General features: G+C 47.0%; 1 protein-coding gene across 1 annotated transcript; it reads left to right on the top strand.

Moving 5' to 3' along the window:
* On the top strand, positions 1–27,563 carry CCDC63 (coiled-coil domain containing 63). Its single transcript, XM_032171548.2, has 7 exons — positions 1–296; positions 1,821–2,002; positions 4,634–4,854; positions 13,603–13,677; positions 19,038–19,230; positions 24,724–24,927; positions 27,359–27,563. The coding sequence occupies exons 1-7, from the start codon at positions 1–3 to the stop codon at positions 27,502–27,504; spliced, it is 1,317 nt and encodes a 438-aa protein (XP_032027439.2). The 3' UTR covers positions 27,505–27,563.

Below are 27,563 nucleotides of genomic sequence, written 5' to 3'. Positions count from 1 at the left end.
ATGGCCCTTGGGTATGAGGTGGGGCAAAGACCTGACAGCCCTCCAGGTGCCTTCTGGAAGCTTGTCTTACGCCCCAGAAATGAGATCTGTTTTGAAGCATGGCCCTTTCAACAGGTCACTGTTCACTTTGACAAGATGCTGACCACCAATGCCAAGCTCCGGAAGGAGATTGAAGATCTACGATTTGAGAAGGCTGCTTATGACAATGTCTACCAGCAGCTCCAGCACTGCCTGTTGATGCAGAAGAAAACCATGAACTTGGCCATTGAGCAATCTTCTCAGGCCTATCAACAGAGGTGGGCTGGGGATAGGTCCAGGGGCAGTGAGGTCTCTTAGCCCCTTGCTGAGCATCTAGCTTCCTACTCTGGGCCACCACTGCCCCTGGTTGTTATGTGTTGGGGAATCTTAAATCATAGTAGTAATAATTCTGAGCACTGACTGTGTGCCAGGCATGATGCTAGGTACTCTGGTGGGTATTGTTTTAACTCTCACAACTGCCTTAGGAGTTATTATCCCCATTTTACAGACCAGGACATGCAGGCTTAGAGATGCTAAAATGCCTACCTGAGATCCAGGTAAGTGGTGATTGTGGTGAAGTTGAGATTCAAACCTCTGTGCTGTACCATCTCCTCCAAGTGCCCCTGCTTCTAGTCCAAGGGGATCTTTCTCAATCTGGGTCTCTGCTGGCTTCACACTCATAGGAGCAAAAGACATATAGTTTGGCTGTGAAGGGCATAGGCTTCCGAGTCAGACAGATCTGGGTTTAAATCCAGGTTTCATCACTACTATATTGTCGTAGGAGCTCTTTAGATGGTGAAGAGGATTAAATAATATATAAATGTAAAGCAGTGCCTGGGACACAGTAATTGATAAGTGGTGATGGTGGTGGTGACAATAATGATGGTGATGATGGTGATGGTGATGATGGTGAATAATGGTGGTGGCAATGATAATGACTGTGGTGACGGTGGTGGCGATGATGGTGATGGTGATGATGGGGATGATAGTGGTGATTAGGAAGATAGTGATAATGATGGTGATGGTAATCATGGTGATGATGGTGATAATGGTGATGGTAATGATGATTATGATGATGGTGATAATGATGGTGATGGTGATGGTGGTGGTGGTGATAATGATGATGGTTATGGTGATGGTGATGATGAGGATGGTGATGGTGGTGGTGATGGTGATAGTGGTGATTAGGAAGGTGATGATGATGATGGTGAGGTGGTGATGGTGGTGGTGGTGATATGGTGATGGTGGTCATGGTAATGATGGTGATAATGGTGATGGCAGTGATGATGATGTTGGTGATGGTAGTGATAATGGTTATGATGGTGGTAATGGTGGTGGTGGTGGGGGTCATGGTAATGATGGTGATGGTGGTGGTGATATGACAGTGATGATAATGGTGGTGATGGTGATGATGGTTATAGTGATGGTGATGGTGGTGATGATAGTGGTGATAATGGTGATGGTGGTGGTAATGATGATGGTGACAGTGATGATGGTGATGGTAGTGATGGTGATAATGGTGATGGTGATAGTGGTAATGGTGGTGGTGGTAATGATGATGATGATGGTGATGCTGAAGGCAATGATGTGGATAATGATAGGAAAACCATTTCTGGGAGTGATCTAGAGCTTACAGCTCCTGTTGTTCAGGTAAGGAGGATTGTTTTTACACACCCAGAAACCTTTATGATTAATAAAAGTAGTAGTCATTGTCTAGGCAGGAAGGCCTTCTGAACTGGCAGGCAAAGGGAAGTAGAGAGGAGGAGCCTCAGATACTCAGGCTCTGTACCCCCTTTGCCCAGGGTGGAGGCCATGGCTCGAATGGCTGCCATGAAGGACCGCCAGAAGAAGGACATCTCTCAGTACAACCTGGAGATCCGAGAGCTGGAGCGTCTCTATGCCCACGAGAGCAAGCTCAAGTCCTTCCTGCTCGTCAAGCTGAATGATCGCAATGAATTCGAGGAGCAGGCCAAAAGGGAGGAAGGTACACTCTCCAGGAGCAAGCTTGTGCTCTCTCGCTCTCTTTCTTGCCTTCTTTCTCTCTCTCTCTCTTTTTAAGTGAAGGTGCCCAAGTCTCCTTGTGGTTGTCAAATTTAGCAAATAAAGATATAAGATGCCTAGTTAAGGTTGTGCATGGTGGCTTACGCCTGTAATCCCAGCACTTTGGAAGGCCAAGGCAGGCTGATCATTTGAAGTCAGGAATTTGAGAACAGCCTGACTAACATGGTGAAACCCCGTCTCTACTAAAAATACAAAAAAATTAGCTGGACATGGTGGTGAGTGCCTTTAATCTCAGCTACTTGGGAAGCTGAGGCAGGAGAATCACTTAAACCCAGGAGGCAGAGGCTGCAGTGAGCCAAGATCATGCCACTGCACTCCAGCCTGGGCAACAGAATAAGACTCTGAGACCCTGTCTCAAAAAAAAAAAAGCCTAGTTAAATTTAAATATCAAATAAACAATACATAAATGTTTAGGATAACTATGTCTCATGCAGCATTTGGGACATACTTATGAGAAAACTTTTTTGTTTATCTATAATTGGGATATATTTATAGTTAAAAATATATTTGTCTGAAATTCAAATTTAACTGGGAACCCTCTATTTTATCTGACAACCCTAATTTACAGCATGTGTCTTCATCTGGGGCTCTCTTTCTATTATTTAGAGGGAGACTTATTGTCAGGGGTCCCCAGGTTCATCTCTAGGTTTGATGATTCACTAGAATATCTCGCAGGACTCAGCACTGAGGCACATTCATGGCTGTGATGCATTACAGTGAAAAGGTGCCAAGGAAGATCAGCACAGGGAGAAGGTGTGTGGTCCAGTGTCTGGAGGAAACTGGGCGCAAGCTTCCAAGTACAGTCACACTGAGCACACGTGGTTCTTCCAGGATCTGTGACCACACATGTGAAGAGTTATCTACTAGGCTGGGCATGGTGGCTCATGCCTGTAATCCCAGTGCTTTGGGAGGCCAAGGTGGGAGGATCACTTGAGGCCAAGAGTTTGAGACTGGCCTGGGCAAATGAGCAAGACCCCATCTCTATAATGAATAAAAAAAATTAGTTGGGCACAGTTGTACATGCCTGTGGTCCCAGCTACTCGGGAGACTGAGATGGGAGGATGGCATGATCTCAGGAGGTCTGATGGTGACCAGGTGCTGAGGGGTAGAAAAAAGCAGATCCTAAGTCCAGGAGTTTGAGGCTGCAGCAAGCTATGATTGCGCCACTCCAGCCTGGGTGACAGAGCGAGACCCTGTCTCTTAAAAAAAAAAGGTTATCTCATAGTGGGATATACTAGAGACTCAGTACCCCAAATTCTTACTGGGGGCTGGTCGTGTAGACACCCTTTGCCTAGCACATACCAAAATTCTAGACACCCAGAGGAAAAGCAGGTGTTTGGGATAAACTGCTGGGCATGGTGGCACCTGTAAAAATGTCACATGGTCAGGTGTGCTTAAAAGATCCTTTTTTTTTTTTTTTTAAAGAAACAGGGTCTTGTTCTTTCTCCCAGGCTGGAGTGCAGTGGTGTGACAGTAACAGCTCACTTCAGCCTTGACCTCTTAGGCCCAAGCCATCCTCCCACCTTGGCCTCCTGAGTAGCTAGGACCACAGGCATTCACCACGACACTTGGCTAATTTTTTAAATTTTTTTTTTTTTTTTTAAGACGGAGTCTTGCTCTGCCTCCGAGCTGGAGTGCAGTGGTGCAATCTCGGCTCACTGCAACCTCCACCTCCTGGGTTCAAGTGATTCTCCTGCCTCAGCCTCCTGAGTAGCTGAGACTACAGGCACACGCCACCACACCCAGCTAATTTTTGTATTATTAGAAGAGACCGGGTTTCACCATGTTGGCCAGGATGGTCTCAATCTCTTGACCTCGTGATCCACCTGCCTTGGCCTCCCAAAGTGCTGGGATTACAGGTGGGAGCCACTGCACAAGGCCTAATTTAAAAAATTTTTTGTAGAGGTGGGGTCTTGCTATGTTGTCCACGCTGGTCTTGAACTCCAGGGCTCAATCCCTGTGCTGGGATTACAGGTGTGAGCTACCATGCCCGGCCAGGGCAGGGATTTTGTATCAGCAGTGCCTAGCACAGTGTGTGGCTCATAGTAAATGCTTCATGAGATATTTGTGAAATGAATGATGGATGAAGCTTCTGCTCTATCTCCTGGAAACATCTAGCCTCATCCCTAAAGCATACTACTATATATATATATATATATAATTTTTTTTTTTTTTTTTTTTTTTTTGAGATGGAGTCTTGCTCCATCGCCCAGGCTGGAGTACAGTGGCGCAAACTCGGCTCACTGCAACTTCTGCCTCCCAGGTTCAAGCAATTCTCCTGGCTTAGCCTCCCATGTAGCTGGGATTGCAGGCATGTGCCACCACACCTGGCTAATTTTTGCATTTTTAGTAGAGACGGGGTTTCGCCATATTGGCTAGGCTGGTCTCGAACTCCTGACCTCAGGTGATCTGCCTGCCTCGGCCTCCCAAAGTGTTGGGATTACAGGCATGAGTCACCATGCCTGGCCACAATAATATTGATCACGTGTCTGCCTGAAACGGATCTGAGGCACTTCCTTTTGAGTGTCACAGTGGCTGATTTTTCCTTTCCTAGCTCTCAAGGCAAAGAAGCATGTCAAGAAGAACAGGGGAGAGAGTTTTGAGAGCTACGAGGTGGCCCACCTCCGGCTGCTGAAGCTAGCTGAGAGTGGGAACCTAAACCAGCTCATTGAAGATTTTCTGGCCAAGGAGGAGAAGAATTTTGCTCGGTTCACGTATGTCACGGAGCTCAACAACGATATGGAGATGATGCACAAGAGGACCCAACGAGTCCAGGTCAGGGCAGCTCTGCTTTCCCAGGCCCTGGGCCCCTGTGTCCACAGCAGCCTTTCCTGGGCAATCTCCTAGGAAGGCTCTGTGAGAGGCACTACAGAAAGCAGTTTGGCCAACACCACTCTATTCCCCCTACATTTTATTTTTGAGACAGGATCTTACTCTGTCACCCAGGTTGGAGTGCAGTAGTGCGATATTGAATCACTGCAGTCTCGACCTGCCAGGCTCAAATGATCCTTGCATCTCAGCCTCCTGAGTAGCTTGGACTACAGGTGTGCACCACCACGCCCGGCTAATTTTTATATTTTTTGTAGAGTTGGGATATTGCCATGTTGCCCAGGCTGGTCTCGAACTCATGACCTCAAGCAATCCTCCCACCTTGGACTCCCAAAGTACTGAGATTACAAGTGTGAACCGTTGCGCCCAGTGTCCCCTTACTTTTTATTTGAATTTTTTTTGAGACGGAGTCTTGCTCTGTCATCCAGCCTGGAGTGGAGTCGCATGATCTTGGTTCACTGCAACCTCCACCTCCCGGGTTCAAGAGATTCTCCTGCCTCAGCCTCTGGAGTAGCTGGGACTACAGGCGCCCGCCACAATGCCCTGCTATTTTTTTTTTTTTTTTTTTTTTTGTATTTTTAGTAGAGATGGGGTTTCATCATGTTGGCCAGGCTTGTCTCAAACTCCTGGCCTCAAGTGATCCGCCCGCCTCAGCCTCCCAAAGTGCTGGGATTATAGATGTGAGCCACCACACCTGGCCTGTAATTGTCTTTCAATGGATAGATACATTTCATGTATTCATGTCTCCCAACCCAATAGTGACTTTATAATCCATGGCATGTTTTATTAACCAGCATTCAGTAAACTACAGTCCATGGCTATTTCTGTGTAGCCCATGAGCTAAGAATGATTTTTACATTTTTAAAGGATTGTAAGAAGAAAAAAAAAAAAAGAGAGAGAGAAATATGCAAGAGGGACCTGCAAAGCTGAAAGTATTTCTTATTTCTTACCTGACCCTTGTTAATCAACAGTTTCGAGGAGTGAGAACTCATTCTTATCTTGGCGAGACTTGGTGCACAGGCCCTGACAAGTCATGCAGTAAAGAAGCCTGTCTACCTTTGTTGAACCCATAATTTCCCAAATGTCACTGGCTTCCTGGGCTATTTACATGCCAGTACATAAATAAATATCCTTTGGAACTGTCTGCATGGAATAGAGTCTGAACCCCTTAGTGTGACATTCCAGCCCCTTCAAAATTTGGCTTCCACCTGCCTTTGCAGACACAGGTGCTGTTATGACCTTCAAGACACCCTCTGCTGCTGCCAGCCCCAGCTGTCCCATGCATTTCCCTCCGCCAGTGCCTTCCCTGTGCTGTTCCCTCTCCCTCCCCTCCTTTTCTCTTCTGATGAAATCCTGCTCATTAGTCCTGACCCTGCACAAATGTCGCCTCCTCTGGGAATTCATTACCCCTTCTTCTGTGGGCCCTGTCCTCTGCTTACGTGATGAGGGGAGCTGCTTTCCTTTGCAATATGTCACTGTTTCCCAAATGTGGGGCATGCATGCTGGCCATGTGCAAATAGATTGCAGCTAGAATATAGGTGAAAACGTTTTTATTTACTAGTGAGGAATTAATTTTTAAAGGAATATTATAGAGCTTGCAGAGCAAACTTGTGATTTAATGGATATTTACTTAGGGTAGTAAATAATAATAACAGTAAACAAAGAATAATAAACAGAATGGCTTGGTTTATAGAAAACTATATAGATAATAACAGTCCATGTGGCTGCAAAAAAATGGAGTGAAGGTGAATTTATCAATTAGGGTTGTCACAGGAAACAGCACAGCCGACATGGGTAAATTGGCCAGGCACAGTGGCTCACACCTGAAATCACAGCGCTTTGGGAGGCGGGTGGATCATCTGAGCTCAGGAGTTCAAGACCAGCCTAGGCAACATAGTGAAACCCTGTCTTTACTAAAAATACAAAAATGAGCTGGGTGTAGTGGCCTGCACCTGCAATCCCACTACTTGGGAGGCTGAGGCAGGAGAATCCTTTGAACCCGGGAGGCAGAGGTTGCAGTGAGCCCAGATGGCGCCACTGCACTCCAGCCTGGGCGATAGAGGGAGACTCCGTCTCAAAAAAAAACAACAAAAAAACCCACCCCAAAAAACCACCAAAACCCAAAAATAAAATGGGTAAATTGAGGAGAATTTTTAAAAAGGGACTGTTTCCAGACATCTAAGGAAATTAAGAAGGGAGCATGCGGGGGTAGCCACAGCTCCAGAAATGGGTCAGGGGAGGGAGGAATGAGGATATGGCTGCCTGCTATGCCCTTCCTGGAGGGGTGCAGCCAAATTAGGGACGGGCCCAGGGGGTGGCAAATACCCCAACCTCCCCCTCCTCCCACCCTTTATCTCCAACTTGTGCCTCCCACTGGCTGGGCTACTCAGCAGCCAAGCACAAGGGAGCCCACTGGTGCAAGCCCTGCAGGTCCCAGGCAGGGCATGGGGAGGTGTGGGGTGGGAGGTGCACCCAGGGGTGGGGAAGACAGACTTGAAGGACCCTCATGCCACTCTCTGTCCCCCTCCCGGAAGGAGGTCTTCCTGGACAAGGGTCCAGGACAGGCACAGGAAATGGTTCTTCCCCAGAAATGACCTCAACCTCCCACTCACCTTGAGGCTGCTCTCTCCTTTCCTCCTGCAGCTGCACAGCATCTCCCGCACAAGGACAAGTGCAGGCGCTCTGGGACTCAGTCTCTCTATCTGTAGAATGGCGCACAGACTTGGACTAGAGGGGTCCTCCAAGTCCAAACTCTTTTTATAAAAAAAGTTTCAAACTTTTACTTAAAAAGCTACAAACTTTTTTTTTTTTTTGGAGACAGAGTCTTGCTCTGTCACCCAGGCTGGACTGTAGTGGCACGATCTTGGCTTACTGCAACCTCTACCTCCCGGGTTCAAGCGATTCTCCTGCCCAGGCTCCGGAGTAGCTGGGACTACAGGCATGAGCCACCACGCCTGGCCAATTTTTGTATTTTTAGTAGAGACAAGGTTTCACCATGTTGGCCAGGATGGTCTCGAACGCCTGAACTCAGGTGATCCGCCTGCCTAGGCCTCCCAAAGTGTTGGGATTACAGGGATGAGCCACCACGCCCGGCCATAGAAAACGTTTTTGTTCAATCCCATGTTATGAGGAAACACTGGTACATAAAACAGGAAATGGAGCAGACCTGGATGAAGCAGTGGGGGATGGGCCATGGGAGGGGGCTGGGACCCTACCTTTTTGCCTTCTTGTGGCACCTTTGCTCAAACTAAGGGATCAGGTTAAAAAATTTTTTTAAATTAAAAACAATTAGGATTCTAACATCTGACTTCACCCCTCCCTGGAGGGCTGGGGGCGGAGTCTCATAAACCAGCCTCCTGAGTTGCTGGGACTACAGGCGCACACCACCACGCCCAGCTAATTTTTGTATTTTTAGTAGAGACGGGGTTTCACCATGTTGTCCAGGATGGTCTCAATCTCTTGACCTCGTGATCTGCCCACCTCGGCCTCCCAAAATGCTGGGAATACAGCGTGAGCCACCACGCCCGGCCCCAGCCTCCTTTTTTAGTTTAGTTTGGTCTCCTCCACCTCCCCAAGTTGTTAAATTCTTAGTGGCAGTAATTTAAAAACCAGGATATTCCACATGAAACTCTGAATTTCTGATTTCTCTTGGAAAATCAGATCTGACACCTCCCGTCCACATTCCCGCGGGAATCCGAGTTCCTACAAACGGAGCCATCGGCTCCCTGCCGCGCTCACAGAGACCAGCTGGGCTGAAGTGCTCCAGGGCCCACAGAGCTTAGCAGGCCTTTGAGTTGCTAACTGAGGTTCAGGCGCGTCACCACTGTCCTCTGTCGGCCATTTGCGGTATTGCAGGGAAGGTCTTCGCGGGCAGGCCTGGAAGTGGGCAGGACCCTGAATTCTGGGGTCCCAGTGGGACATCGAGGATAAGCCCTAGCAGAGGGGTGTGAGGACCCCAGCTGGATATCCTGACCTGATAGAAAATATTCCTGAGCTGAACTGGCCTTGATTTTCCCCACTCCTCATAAGGGGACCCTCTTCCTTAGGGTCATGACAAATGTGTCTAAGATGGGTAAGCGCTGCCCTCTCTGGGCCTCAATTTCCCCATCTGTAGAGTGATGTTTGGACCAGAACAGTAGCTGCCAAGCTCTTTGTTAAGGTTACAGAACTGTGACTTTTTGGGCTTAAATAGAGCTGCAAATGCCTGTTGAATAAGTCCAGAGAGCACTGATATCCAATGGTAAGATTTAATTTTGCAAAAAATGTTATAGGACAAAGATATGCTCACTGTAGAAAATCTGCAAAGCAACTAAGGATGGAAGGAATTTTAAACCACCCACTATCCTATTGCCTGAGACAATCACTGGTGACATTCTGAAATATTTCCTTCTAACTTCCAACTTTTTTTTTTTGGTCCTTCCTTCCCCTTCCTTCCTTCCTTCCTTCCTTCCTTCCTTCCTTCCTTCCTTCCTTCCTTCCTTCCTTCCATCCTTCCTTCCTTCCTTCCTTCCTTCCTTCCTTCCTTCCTTCCTTCCCTCCCTCCCTCCTTCCTTCCTTTTTCTTTCTTTTTCTTTCTTCTTTTTTTGCAGGATTTCACACTGTCACCCAGGCTGGAGTACAGTGGCTTGATCTTGGCTCACTCCAGCCTCAATCTCCCCGGCTCAGGTGATCCCTTATCTCAGCCTCCAGAGTGGCTGGGACTGCAGGTGCACACCACCACACCCACCTAATTTTTGTATTTTTTGCAGAGATGAGGTTTCAGTGTGTTGCCCAGCCTGGTGTCAATGGTTGTGCTTTTAAAATGTAACATGGTTATTATTATATAAAGTTGTGTATCTGATTGAAGCAAATGTCCTTGTGGTTATTTGTTCATCCAGCAAGTATTTATTGAGCACGTACTGTGTTCCAGGCACTGCTCTAGACCCTGACAATGTGGCAGTGAACAGGATGACAAAAAGTTCAGCCCTCACAGAACTGCTGTTTTGGCAGGGAGAAACACAATAAACAACAAACCCAATACTTAACGTAAATTCTAGAGTAAGTTAGAAAGGGAGATGCAGTGTGGGTAAAAAGATGAAGTAGCACAGCGTAAGACGGGTTTTGGAGCCAGCTGGGGGCCCCGGGCAGTTGGGAAGTTAAGATCTGAGTGAACTTACAGATGAGGGATTGAGCTGTCCAGATTTCTGGGGAAGAATGCTCCAGGCAGAGAAGACAGCACACTCAAAGGCCCTGAAGCAGCTTGCAAGCAGGCCAGGCTGTCCGGCACACAGAGAGAGACATGGGAGGGAGAGGGGATGAATCTGGGAGGTGAGGGCTGCCGGACACATTTCCAGAAGAGGTTTTGGCCATTTCTTGGAGAGGCAGGGACCATGGGAGATCTCCGAGCAGGGGAGTGGCGCCATCGACTCAGGTTATTGATGCAATTTGCAAAATAGCAAAAAGTCTCAATGTGAATCCCATCACCTGGATATGGCATTGGTTCATCTTTTTGGTAGAGATCCCCCACCCCACCCCTGCCCTGTAAAGATCGGAACACTCACTTCCTTTCTTTTTTTTTTTCCAAAATAATATATTTTTTTCCAGTTAGATTTTTTTTTCACAATTTGGAAAATACTAAAAAGTATAAATACAACCCCCAAATCAGGAATAATTCTATCACATGGACAAAGCATTGTTTCATCTTTTTGGTAGAGTTCTTCCTTGCTTTTTTAAAAATTAAAAATTTTTAGCACTTTGGGAGGACGAAGTGGGCGGATCACTTGAGCCCAGGAGTTTGAGACCAGCCTGGGCAACATGGCGAAACCCTATCTCTACAAAAAATACAAAACACAGAAAGAAATTAGCTGAGTGTGATGGTGTGTGCCTGTAGTCCCAGCTACTCAGGAAGCTGAAGTGGGAGGATTGCTTGAGCCTGGCAGGTCAAGGCTGTAGTGAGCCAAGATTGCACCACTGCACTCCAGCCTGGGCAAGAGAGCAAGACCCTGTCTCAAAAAAAAATTTAAAAATTAAAGGATATGAGCCTTCCAATCTTGACAGGGGGGAAAAAAGCAAGATAGAGTTCTTATCAAAAACATGAAGCAATGCTATGTTAGGAGATGGGATTCTTCCTGATTTGGGTTTGTATTTGTTCTTTGTAGAATTTTCCAAATTGTGTAAATATATTATTATACACCTGTGGGAAAGTGTAGGCAATTCAGAAAAACATAAAGAAAAATTAAAAGTCACCAAGATATCATGACCTGGAGATAATTAACATTTTGTTGACACTGCTTTATGAAGGCAATGTGTGGTTACACATGTGCACACACAGACACACACACACACGCCCATTTACAAGCCTATTTGTAGTACTAGATCACACTAGACAGTTCATGCTGTTTTGTAAACCTTTTGTTTCCCAACAGTTTACCATAGATACCTTCCAACAGCTTCTATTTTTTTCCTCCTTTTTTTTTTTTTTTTTTTTACAGGGTCTTGCTCTGTCGCCTGGCTGGAGTGCAGCGGCGGGATCTTGGCTCATTGCACCTCCGCCTCCTGGGCTCAAGGGATTCTCCTACCTCAGCCTCTCGAGTATCTGGGGACTACAGGCGTGCATCACTACGTCTGGCTAATTTTTGTATTTTTTTGTAGAGATGGGATATCACCATATTGCGCAGGCAGATCTGGAACTCCTGGGCTCAAGCGATCTGCTGGCCTTGGCCTCCCAAAGCACTAGGATAACAGGTGTGAGCCACCATGCCCAGCCCACTGTGTTTTTTTAATGGCTTCTGGAGACCCTAGATTCTCTGTGGTATGGAATCACAAGATGCTTCTTAAAAATGCACATTCCAGGCTGGGCGTGGTGGCTCATGCCTGCAGTCCCAGCTACTCAGGAGGCTGAGATGGGAGGATCGCTTGAACCCAAGAGGCAGAGGTTGCAGTAAGCTGAGATCGCACCACTGCACTCCAGCCTGGGCAACAGAGCGAGAGCTTGTCTCAAAAACAAACAAACAAATCAAAAAACATCCAGGCCAGGCACAGTGGCTCACACCTGTAATCCCAGCACGTTGGGAGGCTGAGGCAGGAAGATTGCTTGAGCACAGGAGTTCAAGACCAGCCCGGGCAACATAGTGAGACTCTGTGTCTACAGAAAATGTTTTTAAAAATTAGTCAGGCATGTGCCTGTGGTCCCAACTGCTTGAGAGGCTGAGATGGGAGGATCGCAGTCAAGGCTTCAGTGAGCCGTGATTACGCCACAGCACTCCAGCCTGGGTGACAGAGAGAGACCCTTTCTCAAAAAAAAAAAAAAAAAAAAGAAGAAGAAGAAAAGCACATTCCCCAGAACCCCTCCCATACCTACAGACCTAGCTTCTCTGTGGATGTGCCAGGAATCTGCATTTTAGCCATATTTTAACCCAAGACCCTCTCCCCTGTTTTATGAATGTACCATCATTAACTGACCCCCTATCAGTAGACATTTGGATTGTCCCCAACTGGGGGCCACTATAAACAAGAATACAACAGATAGCCCTGAGGGTCCACCTTTGCCAATGTGTTCTGTTATTTCCATGGGACAGACTCCTAGGCATGAGATTGCTCAGTCAAAAGGTGTGAGCTTTTTTCTATCAGGGCACATGGCTTAAGCCCAGTGGTTCTCAAAGCTGGTCCCTGGGACAGCAGTGGCAGCATCACCTGGGAACTTGTTAGAAGTGTACATTCTTAGGCCCCACCCAGACCAACAGAATCGGAAGCCCTGGGCGTGGGTCCTGGCATTCCACATTTTCACAAGCCTCCAGGTGACTCTGGGGAGTCTGAGAGTATGCTCAGGTTTGAGAACTCCCACTCCACAGCCACACTGTTCAATACCATAGCCACCAGCCACGTGTGGCTTTTTAAGTTACATTAACTGAAATTAAATAATATCTAAAAATTAGTTCATCAGAGGTTGGGCACGGTGGCTCATGCCTGTAATCCCAGCACTTTGGGAGGCTGAGGCGGAAGGATTGCTTCAGTGTAGGAGTTCAAGACCAGCCCGGGCAACATAGTGAGACCTCATCTCTATAAAAATAAAAAAAGAAAAAAAAGAAAAATTAGTTCCTAGTGGCACCAGTCATATTTCAAGTGCTCAGCACCATGTGGCTAGTGACTACAGTGTTAGGGTGGATAGGACATTACCATCAGAACAGAAAATTCTATTGACTGCATCGTTCTAGAATTTTCCAGAAGAGGCTGAGGTGGGCGGATCGCCTGAGGTCAGGAGTTTGAGACCAGCCTGACCAATATGGCCAAGCCCCCGTCTCTAGTAAAGATACAAAAAGCTGGGCTTGGTGGTGCGCGCCTGTAGTCCCAGCTACTTAGGAGGCTGGGGCAGGAGAATCGCTTGAACCTGGGAGATGGAGGAGGTTGCAGTGAGCCAAGATTGCGCCATTGCACTCCAGCCTGGGCATCGCAGCGAGACTTCATCTCAAAAAAAAAAAAAAAAAAAAGAAAGGATGACTCACCCCTCCCACCCCCTTTCATGCTCTCACCCTCCTTTAAGAAATGTCAGAAGAAAAAAAAAATAACCCCACGGGCCTAAGAGGGGCCCAGGAGTTCCGGGCTCCTTGAAACGAATCATTGAAATCCTCATCGACTCTTTGAGTCGCACACTTATTTTTGGGAGCGGTGGGGAGGGAAGAGCCGCTTTTCCTCATGGTCTTATTCTCTCCCGAGCAGGATGAGATCATCCTCTTGCGATCCCAGCAGAAATCGTCCCACGATGACAGCCGCTCTGTCCTGAGACAGCTGGAGGTGAGACCAGGATTGGGAGGGAGGGATGCGGGAGTTTCTATTGTCTGTCTCTGTGTCCGACGGGAGCTTCTGTCTGTCTGTCCGTCGGGCATCTGTCAGCTGATTCTCAGGGGCAGTAAGAGGTCTGCCCTGTGACTCGAGGCTGGCCTGGATCACATCCAGACATGTCCTGACGTTTTGTCCCGGGCAGCCTCTGCTACAATGTCATTGTAGAATTCTGTCTCTTCATCCATTCTAAAGGCCCCCCCTTTTCAGGGAGTCCAGCCCGGGCTCTTGGGCCTGCAATTTCATTCCCGATGGGCTCCTTCCACATGGATCTCTGCCTCTTTCCTTCTTTCTTCCCATTGTCCTGCCTGTGCCCCGTTCTCAATCAGTAATAGCAAATACACACATTTCTGGAGTAATTACCACATACGAGGCTCTGGGCTAAGAGCTTGGCTTGCACTTTCATTGAATCCTGGCGGCAGGTGCTGTTGATCTTGCCATTTTACAGATGCAGAGGCTAAGGTTAACAGAAGTTAAGTCACTTGACCAACATCAAGGAGCTGGGATATTGTATAAGTTTTGAGTTTTATTCAGCTGCTAATAATAGGGACTCCAAATAATAGTGGCTTAAACAAGATACAAGTTTATTTACTTTAAGAAATAAGTCTGCCACCCTGGTGAAACCCCGTCTCTACTAATAATACAAAAATTAGCCGGGTGGTAGTGGCGCACACCTGTAATCCCAGCTACTTGGGAGTCTGAGGCAGGAGAATCACTGAAGCCTGGGAGGTGGAGGTTGCAGTGAGCCGAGATCGCATCACTGCACTGGGTGACAGAGTGAGACCCTGTCTCAAAAAAAAAAAAAAAAGGAAATAAGTCTGGAAATAGGCACTTCAGGGCTGGTATGGCACCTATATGATGTCATCAGTGACCTGGGCTCCATCTGTCTTTCTGTTTTGCCATCCTTAGTGGGTGACTTACATTCCAAGGGCACCTCATGGTTGCATCGTAGCTGCCACAGATCCAGCCATCCAGATAGGAAGAAAGTGGGAGCTGCAAAAAAAAAAAAAAAAATCCTCACTAGCAGAGTCAGCCAGCTTAAAAGTGCTTTCCCAGAAGTCTCAGCCGATGACTTCTGTATTTACACTTCATTGGCCACCCCTATTGCAAGAGAGGTTTGGAAATGTAACTTTTAGTTGGTCACATTGCCACCCTAAATACAAGCAGAGGTATAAGGAAAGAGTGGATAGCATATGTCTGACAAAGACCTGGGAACTGCCCTCCGGAGTCATTTCCCTTCCCTTCTTTGTGTCTGTTTTCTGCTTTTTTTCTGTCTGATGCGCACCTGGGAGACTGGGCTGGCCACCAGGGTGTTATTCTCCTCTAGGCCACTGGATGGCAGCAAAGCACATGCTGCCCATTGAAGTGCTCAGAGCGGCATCTCCCGGGTATCCGGGTATGGAGAATAACGGGGTTCCAGGCAGGGTCCAGGTCCACGGAGACCCTCCCCAAGCTTGGCAGATGCCTGGGGGCCCACGTCCTTCACTCGGGGCCACCCAGAATCCAGACTCTTGTTGAGGTTGAGACTGGCGCCCCTCTACATCTTGGGGTTTGGAAGAGGCTGATCAGGCAACCCCAAACATCTCCCTCGCCTCTGCCTGAAGCCCCTCCACTAGCTTTTTGTTGCTTTGGCTTTAGCATGACTTTGAGGGGCTTCTTTTCAAATGCAGATACTCTAAGCAGGATAATTGTTTTTGTTTGTTTGTTTATTTAGACGGAGTCTTACTCTGTTGCCCAGGCTGGAGTGCAGTGGCGCGATCTCCGCTCACTGCAACGTCCACCTCCCAGGTTCAAGCGATTCTCCTGCCTCAGTCCCCGAGTAGCTGGGATTACAGATGCACACCACCATGCCGAGATAACTTTAATTTTTAATTTTAATTATTCTTGAAACCCTTTATTTCATCATCTCCTTCCCCTTTGGGAGAAGTGGTGGGACCACATCCATCATGGGAGGGTTTTGCATAGGAATTAAGCAACCACGCTCTGGGAGCCTGGCTGTGACTTGCAGAAAAGTCACTTCCTAGCTCTGTGACTTTGAGGTAGTGACTCAACCTCTCTGAGCCTCAGTTTCCTCATCTGTAAAATGGGGATAATAATCATACCTACTTCTTAGGGCTGTGAAGGTTGAATAAAACCACACATGTATACATTTGGCACACTGCAATGCAGAGAGCTGTACATTGTAGCTATTGTTATTGTTGTTTTTTATCATGCGAGCCAGAAAAACTCGTAAGTCACCCTCACTTTGTTACTAAATAATTGCCCAAGTAAAGAGTTGAGCTCAAGGTCAAACCTTTGGATGAGCTTGGTACGGGGAAGCTAAACATGAGTTCACTTTTCTTCTCTGACCTCAACATTCTTCATCTGAAAACTAGGCCAATTATGAGGCTGAGTTCAGATGATGTGTGTAAAGTACCTGGAATATTTTAGGAGCTAGACACGTATTATCAGGAGCACATCAAGCTGAACATTGACTTTTTAAAAATGAATCCTGTGACTTTTTTTAAAATGTGATTTTCTTAAATGCACTTTTATTATAATTTATTTATTTATTTTTTGAGACAGGGTCTTGCTCTGTCGCCCAGGCTGGAGTGCAGTGGTGCAATCACAGCTCACTGCAGCCTCAACCTCCCAGGCTCAAGTAACTCTCCCACCTTAGCCTCCCAGTGTGCTGGGATTACAGGCGTGAGCCACCATGCCTGGCCTAATGCACCTTTAGAGAGGGCCGCTCTTGTTGTCATATAGGAAATTTGCAGCCCTGGGAACTAAACATTCTAGTAGCCGAGCGGAGGAAGCCGCCTGATGTGCTGGTTGAGAGACTGAGTTCAATTCCTGGCTTCCTTCTCCTGGCTGTGTGCCTCAGAGCTTCAGTTTTCTCACCTGTAAAATAGGGGTGTGACTAGGGCCAACCCCTTGGGATCATTATCCGGGATGGCGCGTGCAGAATTCACCAGTGGGAATGGGGCTGGTTCATCCAGGGTCCAGTTCACCTTTGCAAGCTAAGATCTCTGAGGGAGAGGCAGGAATGAGTGAAGGAAATACCCAAGAACAGTGATCCTCAGTCCAGCTGCACGTCACAATCACCTGGGAGGCTTTAATGAGAACTCCCAGATGCCCAGGCTGCACCCCAGGCCAATTAAGACTGAATCGCTGAGGGTGGGGTTGGGCAGCAAATACTTTTAAAGTTCCCAGGTGATACCAGTGTTGAGATCCAACAGGCTGGCAGAGCTTCTCAGACTTTACTGTGCACCAGGATCACCGGGAGGCTTGCTAAAACGAGATGGCCTGGTCCACCCCCAGGGCCTTCGACTGAGTAAGACTGAGGTGGGGCCCAAGAATATGCATTTCTAACAAGTTCCCAGGTGAAGCTGATGCTGCTTGTCCTGGGACCACACTTTTAAGAACCACTGGGCTAGGGCAATGTGTTTTAAACTGTGAATGGTAAAATCAGTTTATTGGATGGTAACCAACATTTTAAAATAGTGAGAACAGAAGAGAAAATATTAGAACACATAATAAAAATATTGATTTGAGGCTGGGTGCAGTGGCTCACATCTGTTAATCCCAGAACTTTGGGAGGCTGAGGCAGGAGGATCATTTGAGCCCAGGAGTTCGAGACCAGCTTGGGCAACATAGTGAGACCTTGTCTCTAATTTTATTTTATTTTTTTTAAAAAAGAATATTGATTTGAACTGGCATGGTGGCTCACACCTGTAATCCCAGCACTTTGGGAGACTGAGGTGGGAGGATTGCTTGAGCTCAGGAGTTCAAGACCTGTATGAGCAACACAGCAAGATCCCATCTCTACAAAATTTAAAAAAAACCCAAAAACTTAGCTGGGTGTGGTGTTGCATGCTTGTAGTCCCATCTGCTCAAGAGGCTGAGGCAGGAGGATCACCTGAGTCCAGGAGTTCAAGGCTGCAGTGAGCTACGATCACACCACTGCACTCCAGCCTGGGTGACAGAGCAAGATCCCAATTGTATTTTTTTAAAATGTTGATTTGTGAAATTTTATATTCATTTGATTAGATAATATGGATAAATCTACATACACAACATATGTATGTATGTTTGTATGTATTGGCTGCAATGTATTTCTTCCTGTAGACCACCTTTTTTTTTTTTTTTTTTGAGATAGAGTCTCGCTCTGTCACCCAGGCTGGAGTGCAGTGGCATGATCTCGGTTCACTGCAATTTCTGCCTCCTGGATTCAAGCAATTCTCCTGCTTCCTCCCCAGTAGCTGGAATTACAGGCACATGCCACCACGCCCAGCTAATTTTTGTATTTTTAGTAGAGACAGGGTTTCACCATGTTGGCCAGGATGGTCTTGAACTTCTGGCCTCAGGTAGACCACCATTTTTTAAAAAACGAGTGAACTGGCTGGGCGAGGTGGCTCACACCTGTAATCCCAGCACAATGGGAGGCCAAAGTGGGAGGATTGCTGGAATCCAGGAGTTCGAGACCAGCCTGGGCAACGTGGTGAAACCCCATCTCTAAAAAAAATACAAAAATTAGCTGGGCATGGTGGCATATGCCTGTAATCCCAGCTACTCTGGAGGCTAACGTGGGAGGATAGCTTGAGTGCAGGAAGTTGAGGCTGCAGTGAGCTGAGATTGGGCCACTGCACTCCAGCCTGGAGCCTAGGTGACAGAGTGAGACCTTGTCTCAAAAATAAATAAATAAGTAAATAAAAATTTTAAAAAGAGTCAACAGCTTTTAAAAAATATTGTAGGCTGGGCGTGGTGGCTCATGCCTGTAATCTCAGCACTTTGGGAGGCCAACGTGGGCAGATCACTTGAGATCAGCAGTTTGAGAGCAGCCTGCATCTCTACTAAAAATACAAAAGCAAAAAAAAAGTTAGCTGGGTGTGGTGGCACCTGCTTGTAATCCCAGCTACTTGGGAGGCTGAGGCGTGAGAATTGCTTGAACCTGGGAGGCAGAGGTTGCAGTGAGCTGAGATCATGCCATTGCACTCTGGCCTGGGTGACAGAGTGAGACTGTGTCTCAAAAAAAAAAATTCATAATCCTGTAGACATGTAGACACACATAGACAAGTAAGTGAAGCAAAACTTACATTGAACAATATTTACCCTTACGACCCTCAATGTACAGTCGTATTTTTTCTTCTCTTCCTTCCTTTGCTATTCTATTTTATTTTGTTTCTTCAAAATTCGATGGAAACCCATTTAATTGATCTCATGTCCCCTCAGAGGTTTGAAAACCTGCAGTTTGGAGACCCTGACCCCAGAGGGTCCCAAACACTCTGCCCACTGAAAGTTCTCCTGAGCAGGTGGGAATTGGGGTCTGCCACCAGGATAAACTGAGGAAGACCACGGAGGAGGCAGATATGTATGAGAACAAGTACAGGGAGGTCAGCAAGACCTTGGATCTACTGAAGAACTCAGTGGAGAAACTGTTCACGAAGATAAACTGTGATGCCACCAAGATCCTGGTGCAGTTAGGGGAGACGGGGAAAGTCACCGACATCAACCTTCCGCAGTATTTTGGTGAGTCAACCTGGGGCCCATTGGAGTCTTAGGAAACATTTCCAGAACTTTCTGTGACTGGGCATGAGGACTTGCTCTTATGGAGTAGTGAGCTTGGTGGCGAAGTATTGTAGGCACTAAAGCCAGCCTGCCTGAGTTTGAATCCTGGGTCTACACTTACTGGCTCTGGAGCCTTGAGCAGGTTTGTTTTTTGGTTTTGTTTTGTTTCTTTTGAGACAGGGTCTTGCTCTGTTGTCCAGGCTGGAGTGCAGTGGCGCAATCATGGCTCACTGCCATCTCAACCTATTGGGCTCAGGTGATCCTCCCACCTCAGCCTCCAAAGCAGCTGGGACTACAGGCATGTGCCGCCATACGCGGCTGATTTTTTGTATTTTTTGTAGAGACAGGATCTTGTCACATTGCCCAGGCTGGTCTCAAACTGCTTTGCTCAAGGGATCCGCCCTCCCTGGCCTCCCAAAGTGCTGGGATTATAGGTGTGAGCCACTGCACCTGGCCAGGGCAGGTTTCTGAACCTCTCTGTGCTTCAGATTTTTGATCTACAAAAATGGATCTCTTTTAATGCCTTCAGTTTTTGTTTGTTTTTTTTTTTAAATTGGTGTGAACCCAGTATCTACCTCATAAGACTGTTGGGAGGCTTAAATTATAGTTATTAGAGAAAAATGACATTATCATCTCAATAAATGCAGAAGCATTTGACAAAATTCAACATCCATTCATGATTTAAAAAAGAAAACTCTCAGCAAACTAGAACTAGAAGGAAACTTTCTTAACTTGATAAAAGACACCTACAAAAAAACACCCCAAACTAGGCCAGGAACGGTGGCTCACACCTGTAATTCCAGCACTTTGGGAGGCCGAGGCGGGCAGATCACTTGAGGTCAGGAGTTCAAGACCAGACTGGCCAACATGGTGAAACCCCATCTCTACTAAAAATACAAAAATTAGCCAGGCGTGGTGGTGTACGCTGTAGTCCCAGATACTCGGGAGGCTGAGGCAGGAGGATTGCTCGAACCCGAGAAGTGGAAGTTGTAGTCAGTCAAAATTGTGCCACTGCACTCTAGCCTGGTTAACAGAGCAAGACTCCATCTCAAGCAAACCAAAAAATAAAATAACACCCAAAACTACAGCGAACGTTATCCTTCCTGTTGGGAGTGGGAAGTGGAATGTTTTTCTCCTAAGATCAGGAACAAGGAAGGGATGTCTGCGTGCTGTCACCATGCCTAGTCAGTGCTGTACTGGAGGCCCTAGCCAATGCAATAAAGCACAAAAAAGAAATAAAAGGCACACAAATTAGAAAGGAAGGAATAAAGTGCTCAGAGTAGTGCCTGGCATGTAGCAAATCTATTAGCAATCACATACATTTCTAGGGATTGACCCTAAGCTCAGAGTGGACAGGCAGGGCATACCTGCATAGATCCTGACAATTTGGAATGAATGGCTTCCACTGCTCCTTGAATTAAACCTCAGATTCTTTTTTTTTTTTTTTTTTGAGATGGAGTCTCACTCTGTTGCCCAGGCTGGAATGCAGCGGCGTGATCTCAGCTCCCTGCAACCTCTGACTCCCTGGTTCAAGTGATTCTCCTGCCTCAGCCTCCCAAGTAGCTGGGATTACAGGCACGCATACCACGCCCAGCTAATTTTTGTATTTTTAGTAGAGATGGGGTTTCACCATGTTGGCCAGAATGGTCTCGATCTCCTGACCTCGTGATCCACCCGCCTTGGCCTCCTAAAGTGCTGGGATTACAGGCGTGAGCCACCGCGCCCGGCCAAACATCAGATTCTTAATACACTCTGTGTTTGGGAGGTTCCCCAAACACATTCTAGCCTCCTGGCCACATTCAGTGATTTGATAGAGGACTCCCAGGACTCAGTATATAGTCACACATATGGCTATGATTTATTATAGTAAAAGGGTACAGAACAAAATTAGCAAAGCAATGTGTTAGTGTGAACCGTGTGATAAACCATATAGTGCAAACTATTTAGGCATGGTGAGACACTCTTAAAAAATTTTTTTAAAATTTTGTGGGTACATAGCAGGTGTGTATTTTGTGGGGTACATGAGATATTGTGATACAGGCATGCAGCGCACAACAATCACATCATGGAAAACGGGGTGTCCATCCCCTCAATCATTTATCTTTTGTGTTACAAACAATTCAGTTCTACTCCTTTAGTTATTTCAAGATGTACAATTAAATTATTTTGACAATAGTCACCCTGTTATGCTATCAAATACTAGTTCTTATTCTTTTATCTATTTATTTTTATTATTTTTTTGTAGATATGGGGTCTCGCCATGTTGCCCAGGCTGGCCTCGAGCCCCTGTACTCAAGTCATCCTGCTGCCTTGGCCTCCCAAAGTCCTGGGATTACAGGCAGGAGCCATCGTGCCCAGTCTTACTCATTCTTTCTGTTTTTTGTATTCGTTAACCATCCCCACCTCCCTCCCACCAGCCACTGCCCTTCCCAGCCTCTGATAACCATCCTTCCACTCTCTATCTCCATGTGTTCATTGTTTTTCATCCTGCAAATAAGTGAGAGCATGTGAAGTTTGTCTTTCTGTGCCTGGTTTATTTCACTTAACATAATGACTTCCAATTCCATCCATGTTGTTGCAAATGACAGGATCTCATTCTTTTTTTTGTACATATATATCATGTATATGTATCACATTTTCTTTCTTTCTCCTCCCTCCCTCCCTCCCTTCCTTCCTTCCTTCCTTCCTTCCTTTGATGGAATTTCGCTGTCATTACCCAGGCTGGAGTGCAATGACATGATCTCAGCTCACTGCAACCTCTGCCCCCTGGGTTCAAGTTATTCTCCTGTCTCAGCTTCCTAAGTAGCTGAGATTATAGGCGCCCACCACGACACCTGGCTAATTTTTGTATGTTTAATAGAGATGGGGTTTCACCACGATGGCCAGACTGGTCTCGAACTCCTGACCTCAGGTGATCCACCTGCCTTCGCTTCCCAAAGTGCTGGGATTACAGGTGTGAGCCACCACGCCCGGCCACCACATTTTCTTTATCCATTCAGGCGAACCACTCTTATCAGTTAACGGTGTTGGGAACCCTGCTGAAATCCAGGTTCCCGGATGCCAGCCCAAGCCTGACCTGGTCAGTAAGGCTTTCAGAGGAGAGAGCCTCACCCTGCTGTGTTGACTTTTTTCTGCACACAGCCTATCAGGTTCTTTCTAGCCTGGCCTTGATTATATTTCTCATCTCCTCTTGTCCTGCTCTGTCCCTGGCTCACCACCTGCAGCCACACTATCCTCCCCTCAATCCTTCCAATCTCATCCACTGCTGCCCCTGCATCTTGTTCTTACCTCGGGGCCTTTGCACAGGCTGTTCCTGGAAGACCTGTCCCACGCCCAGTTCCTTCACATTCTCAGATCTCAGTTTCATTGTCCTCCCTACACTAAAGCTGCCCTGTCCCCACCCATCTGAAGCTTCCTCCCCTACTCCCCCCCACCACTATTATTCCCTCTCACTGCAGTCCTAGTATTTAGCATTCACCCAGTTTGTCTCTATGGACAGGGTGCTTTCAATGTCTGAATCTATGTTGTTCCTGAGATATGATAGCAAATTTTGGATGTCAATATTTTTTATTTATTTAATTATTATTTTTTGAGACAGAGTCTCACTCTGTTGCCCAGGTGGAAGTGCAGTGGCACAATCTTGGCTCACTGCAACCTCTTCCTCCTGGGTTCGAGTGATTCCCCTGCCTCAGCCTCCTGAGTAGCTGGGATTACAGGTGCCCGATACCACGCCCAGCTAATTTTTTTTTTTTTTTTTTTTTTTTTTGAGATGGAGTCTTGCTCTGTCACCCAGGCTGGAGTGCAGTGATACCATCTTGGCTCACTGCAACCTCTGCCTCCCAGGTTCAAGTGATTCTCCTGCCTCAGCCTCCTGTGTAGCTGGGACTATCGGCCTGAGCAACCACATCCAGCTAGTTTTTGTATTTTCAGTAGAGATGGGGTTTCACCATGTTGGCGAGGCTGGTCTCAAACTCCTGACCTCAAGTGATCTACCAGCCTTGGCCTCCCAGAGTGCTGGGATTACAGGTGTGAGCCACTGCACCTGGCCTAATTTTTGTTTTTTAGTAAGATGGGGTTTCACCATGTTGGCCAGGCTAGTCTTGAACTCCTGACCTCAAGTGATCCACCTGCCTCAGCCTCCCAAAGTGCTGGGATTACAGGCATGAGCCATTGTGCCCCGCCTGGATGGTAATATTTTTGATCCCTGATTTTCAGATAGAATAGCAGCAGTCTGGATAGTGTGAGTTTATTCAAAAAACATACCCAAATCCAGTAGTTATTGAATCAGATAATGAACACCGGGATGGCGAGGGTTGCCTGTAGTGATTGGTTCAATTGTTGAAATTGGCTTTCTCTCTATGCCTCCGTACATACTGAAGCTCTGGTAGGGCAAGGGCTGTATTTTTGTTGTTAGTGTTGTCATTGTTCTGTTTTTCCTCCATTGCATCCTTAGCATCTAGCACGGTGCATGGCGTGGTAGACATTGAGTACTCATTTGCAAATGAATGAATGAATGTTCTTGTGACTGCATGGGGCTATGGAGCTACAGTGCAAGGGGATGTCCCCCAAATGAGGCAGGCCAGGGAAGCATTCCTGCAGGTGGTGAGGCCTGACCTGAGTTTTAAAACACCTCTAGGGGGTTATTTAGGAAGTGTGTAGGGAAAGGCATTCTGGCAGAAGGAACAGCATAAGCAAAGGCCTGAGGACTTGAAACAGAGAACACTGGGGCAAGCCAGGAGTTTAAGGTGGGGCTTCCAATTTTTAGTGTAACCTGGTGTTTCTCAACCTTCTTTTCGTTATCATCCTGCTAAGGAGCCTCTCTAGACATATTTTCCTAATTTCCCTCCTTGTGAATGTAATATTTTAATATCACTGAGATACTGTATGTCTGCTTATGTCCTGTGTGGTATCTGTGTTGTATACATTAAGAAGTCAGAGGCCAGGCACGATGGCTCATGCCTGTAATCCCAGCACTTTGGGAGGCCGATGCGGAAGGATCACTTCAGCCTAGGAGTTCAAGACCAGCCAGACATGGTGTCTACAAAAAATAGAAAAATTATCTGGGCATGGTGTCATGTGTCCTTGGTTGCATCTAGTCAGGAAGCTGAAGCAGGAGAATCACTTGAACCTGGGAGTTTGAGGTTGCAGTAAGCCAAGATCATGCCACTGCACTCCAACCTGGGCAACAGAGCCAGACCTTGTCAAAAAAAAAAAAAAAAGTCAATTATTTTTCTCTTAAGAACCAAATTTCAGCCTCTAAGAGTGAGGAGTGATGCTGTCCTGTTGAGAATGCATGGTGACACCCAGGAGAAAGCCTTGTCGTTGTCAGAGCCCAGATCCCGCACCTCCTGTACTTCCTGCTCCTCCCCGCCCTCTGCAGTGGGAGCACCACCCCCAGCACCCCCAGGCCCAGATCTCTCAGCAGCCATCTTGGTCCTGCTTCTTGTTCTCCAGCCATCATTGAAAAGAAGACCAACGACCTGCTGCTGTTGGAGACCTACAGGCGCATCCTGGAAGTGGAAGGGGCAGAAGCTGAGATCCCGCCACCCTTTGTCAACCCTTTCTGGGGTGGCTCTGTCCTCCTCAAGCCCCCAGAACCCATCAAAGTCCTCTCCCCAGTGCTGGGGGCTGACCCCTTCAGCGACAGGTTGGATGATGGTGAGTTCCCTCTCTCAATCTGCGCAGGCTGCTAGGGAACCTGTGCCTTCAGGTCTGGGGAGACCGTGTCCAGGTGTCCGAGAGGGTCTGCAGTGTTGAGCCTTGGTTTCTCCTCTTTGTGAGCCCTTGTGGCCTGCCAGTTTCCTTGGGTGCCATCTTGGCTGTGGTCACTTGGTGTCATTTGCTTAGGGACTTTTCTCTCTATGATGCTAGGGTGACACAGATCCTGAAGTTTAGTTGTTTTGGATATTTTTAAAAGTCAAAACTACCTTTTGCTCATTTAAAATGAATCTTAAAATATCAAAAGTTTACAAATTGGCAAGTTATGGATAAACAGAGTTCCCAGACTCTGTGTCTCATGCTCATCTTATCTATGCTCCTGAGTCTCACTCACCTATGATCTCCCTTTCCCTGACCCATTGTGCCTCCAGGACCCATCCTCAGCCCCTCCCCATTTTTGTCCCCTAACTCCACGGTTGAAGCAGCTTCAACCTGGTCCATGCCAGAAGCAACATGGTCAGCTGTGGCTCTTCCAACACCGGCCCATTGATCTTCCTTCTTTTCCAAGGTGGAAACTCACTCATCCCCCTCATGGGGGGAGCCAGGCCTTTGCTCTGAAGGTGGGAATCAAATTGACCTCATCTGCTTTTTGGAGAGCAGTTTGGCCACATATATGGGAACCAATCCTTCCAAAAGGACTTACTCAAGGGCCAAAGATGAAAGGTGGAGGAGTGGAGGCTGTTCAGTGTAGCCCCAAACCGGAAACAAGTGTAATGCCCACCCCTTAGAGATTGGTTAAATAAGGTCCAGCTCATCCACCCATGCAGTGGAATTCTAAGCAGCCCCAAAAATAAGGCACGGGGCCAATATGAAGAGACTAGGACGATGCCCTTGATATTAAGACAAAAAGGGAAAACAGTCAGTTGCACGACAATTGTCTGGGCATCCTGAGAAGTACTGTATTGTATAATCCCATCTTTCTAAAAACATTCTCTACATATGCATGCAATACACAGGCACACACACGTGTGTGTGTGTATATATATGTGCGTGTGTGTGTATATGTGTATATGTATGTGTATATGTGTGTGTGTGTGTGTATATATATATATATATATGTACATTTTTTTTTTTTTGCCAGTAGTCCTCAGTCAGGGGTGATTTACTCTTTATGGGACATTTGGCAATATCTGAAGATATTTTTGGTTGTCACAACTGAAAGTGATGGTGTTGCTGTCATCTAGTGGCCAAGGATGCTGCTAAAAATCTCACAATGCACAGGACAGCACTTCACAACCCTGATATGTAATAAGAGATATAAGACATGTGAGAGAGGGGGAGGGAGAGGAAGAGAGGGAGGAAGGCTCAGAGGCAGGAGGACGAGGAGGAGGAGGAGGGAGGGTGGGGCGATGAGAGAAAGGGAAGGAGGAAGATTTCTAGATTATGCATAAAAAACCAAACAGAGGTGTATAAGCCACCTGTTACAGTGGATAATTCTGGATGGTGGTTTGCAGATAACGTAGCATTTCTAAGTTAAACAATTCTGTATTATTTGAAATTTTCTCTTACAATGACCTTGCATGACTTTAGTAAGTAGAGAAAAAAAATCAGTTTTTTAAAAGCTGCCCGCATTTCTCTTAGCAGCATTTCAAGTGTGCCAAGGATGAAGGGAGAGACCCCCAACAAGCACGTGTGCACACACACACACACGCACACAACACATGCACACACACACGCACACACAGAGATCCTGTGTGTTTTAGCTGAGGAGACTGAAACGCAGCAGGAGTGAAAGCTAGGTCAGATGCCACCCATCTCAGCACAACTTCCACCGCCCTTTCAGTTCGTAAAAGGTGGGGGGAGAGGTGCGCCGAGCTTCTGGTTCAGTTGTCCTCACAAGGTCAGAAATGTACAGATACTGTCTTCACATCTGTTCAAGGGAATGTTGATGATCATTAGGTTCTCCCAGCCCACTGGCCTCTATGGCCTACAGGTGTGAATTAGAAGGGCCACTTCTGGGTAGATTAATTAGAAAAAGGTGCCCCTTCTGGGTAGCTATGGCTCAGCAATCAAGTGGGGGCTGGATTTCAGCCCATCCATCTACCCCTCTCCTCTAGGTGTCTTTGTGCCATGCACATCCTGAACAACTGCACATGGTGGCCCTAACTCCTTAACATTAAACCAGACATTCTTCACTTCCTTGTCTGGGAGAAAAACTAGTCATTGGGCAGCCCCGAGAAGTATATTTCTGTTCTTTCTCCCCCTGCCTGAAACGTGAGAATTTCCATGCTCCACTCCCCAGTGCTATGGAGGGATGCCAAACCAGGCTTGGCCATCCCTGCCTTGGGCAGAGAGACAGAGTCACTGGGAAGGAAGCCCCAGCCCTGGGTTTGATTTCTCAGCACCTCACACAAATCTGGTCTTGGTGCAGTGGAACATCCCCTGGACCACAGCAGCGTTCGGCAGCTGGTTCTCGACAATTATATCCTGAAGGAGAATCGGAGTAAGGAAGTGCGCGGAGACAGCCTGCCTGAGAAGGTGGATGACTTCAGGTCCAGGAAGAGGGTAACCATGTGAGGTGCATGGATGGGGCCACCTTTGCACCATAATGGAAAGAATAAATGTTTTGTTCTGTA

The sequence above is a fragment of the Hylobates moloch genome, unplaced genomic scaffold (assembly GCF_009828535.3).
Source record: "Hylobates moloch isolate HMO894 unplaced genomic scaffold, HMol_V3 SCAFFOLD_12, whole genome shotgun sequence".
Lineage (NCBI taxonomy): Eukaryota > Metazoa > Chordata > Mammalia > Primates > Hylobatidae > Hylobates > Hylobates moloch.
This window is presented reverse-complemented; position numbering and strand designations above follow the sequence as displayed.

What these genes read in the sequence shown, in the direction of transcription:
- CCDC63 (XM_032171548.2), top strand. Translation starts at nt 1, where the DNA reads ATGGCCCTTGGGTATGAGGTGGGGCAAAGACCTGACAGCCCTCCAGGT. An exon ending in AGAGGACCCAACGAGTCCAG is followed by an intron (nt 4,855 to 13,602) that starts GTCAGGGCAGCT and finishes TCTCCCGAGCAG; the next exon opens with GATGAGATCATCCTCTTGCG. An exon ending in CAACCTTCCGCAGTATTTTG is followed by an intron (nt 19,231 to 24,723) that starts GTGAGTCAACCT and finishes CTTGTTCTCCAG; the next exon opens with CCATCATTGAAAAGAAGACC.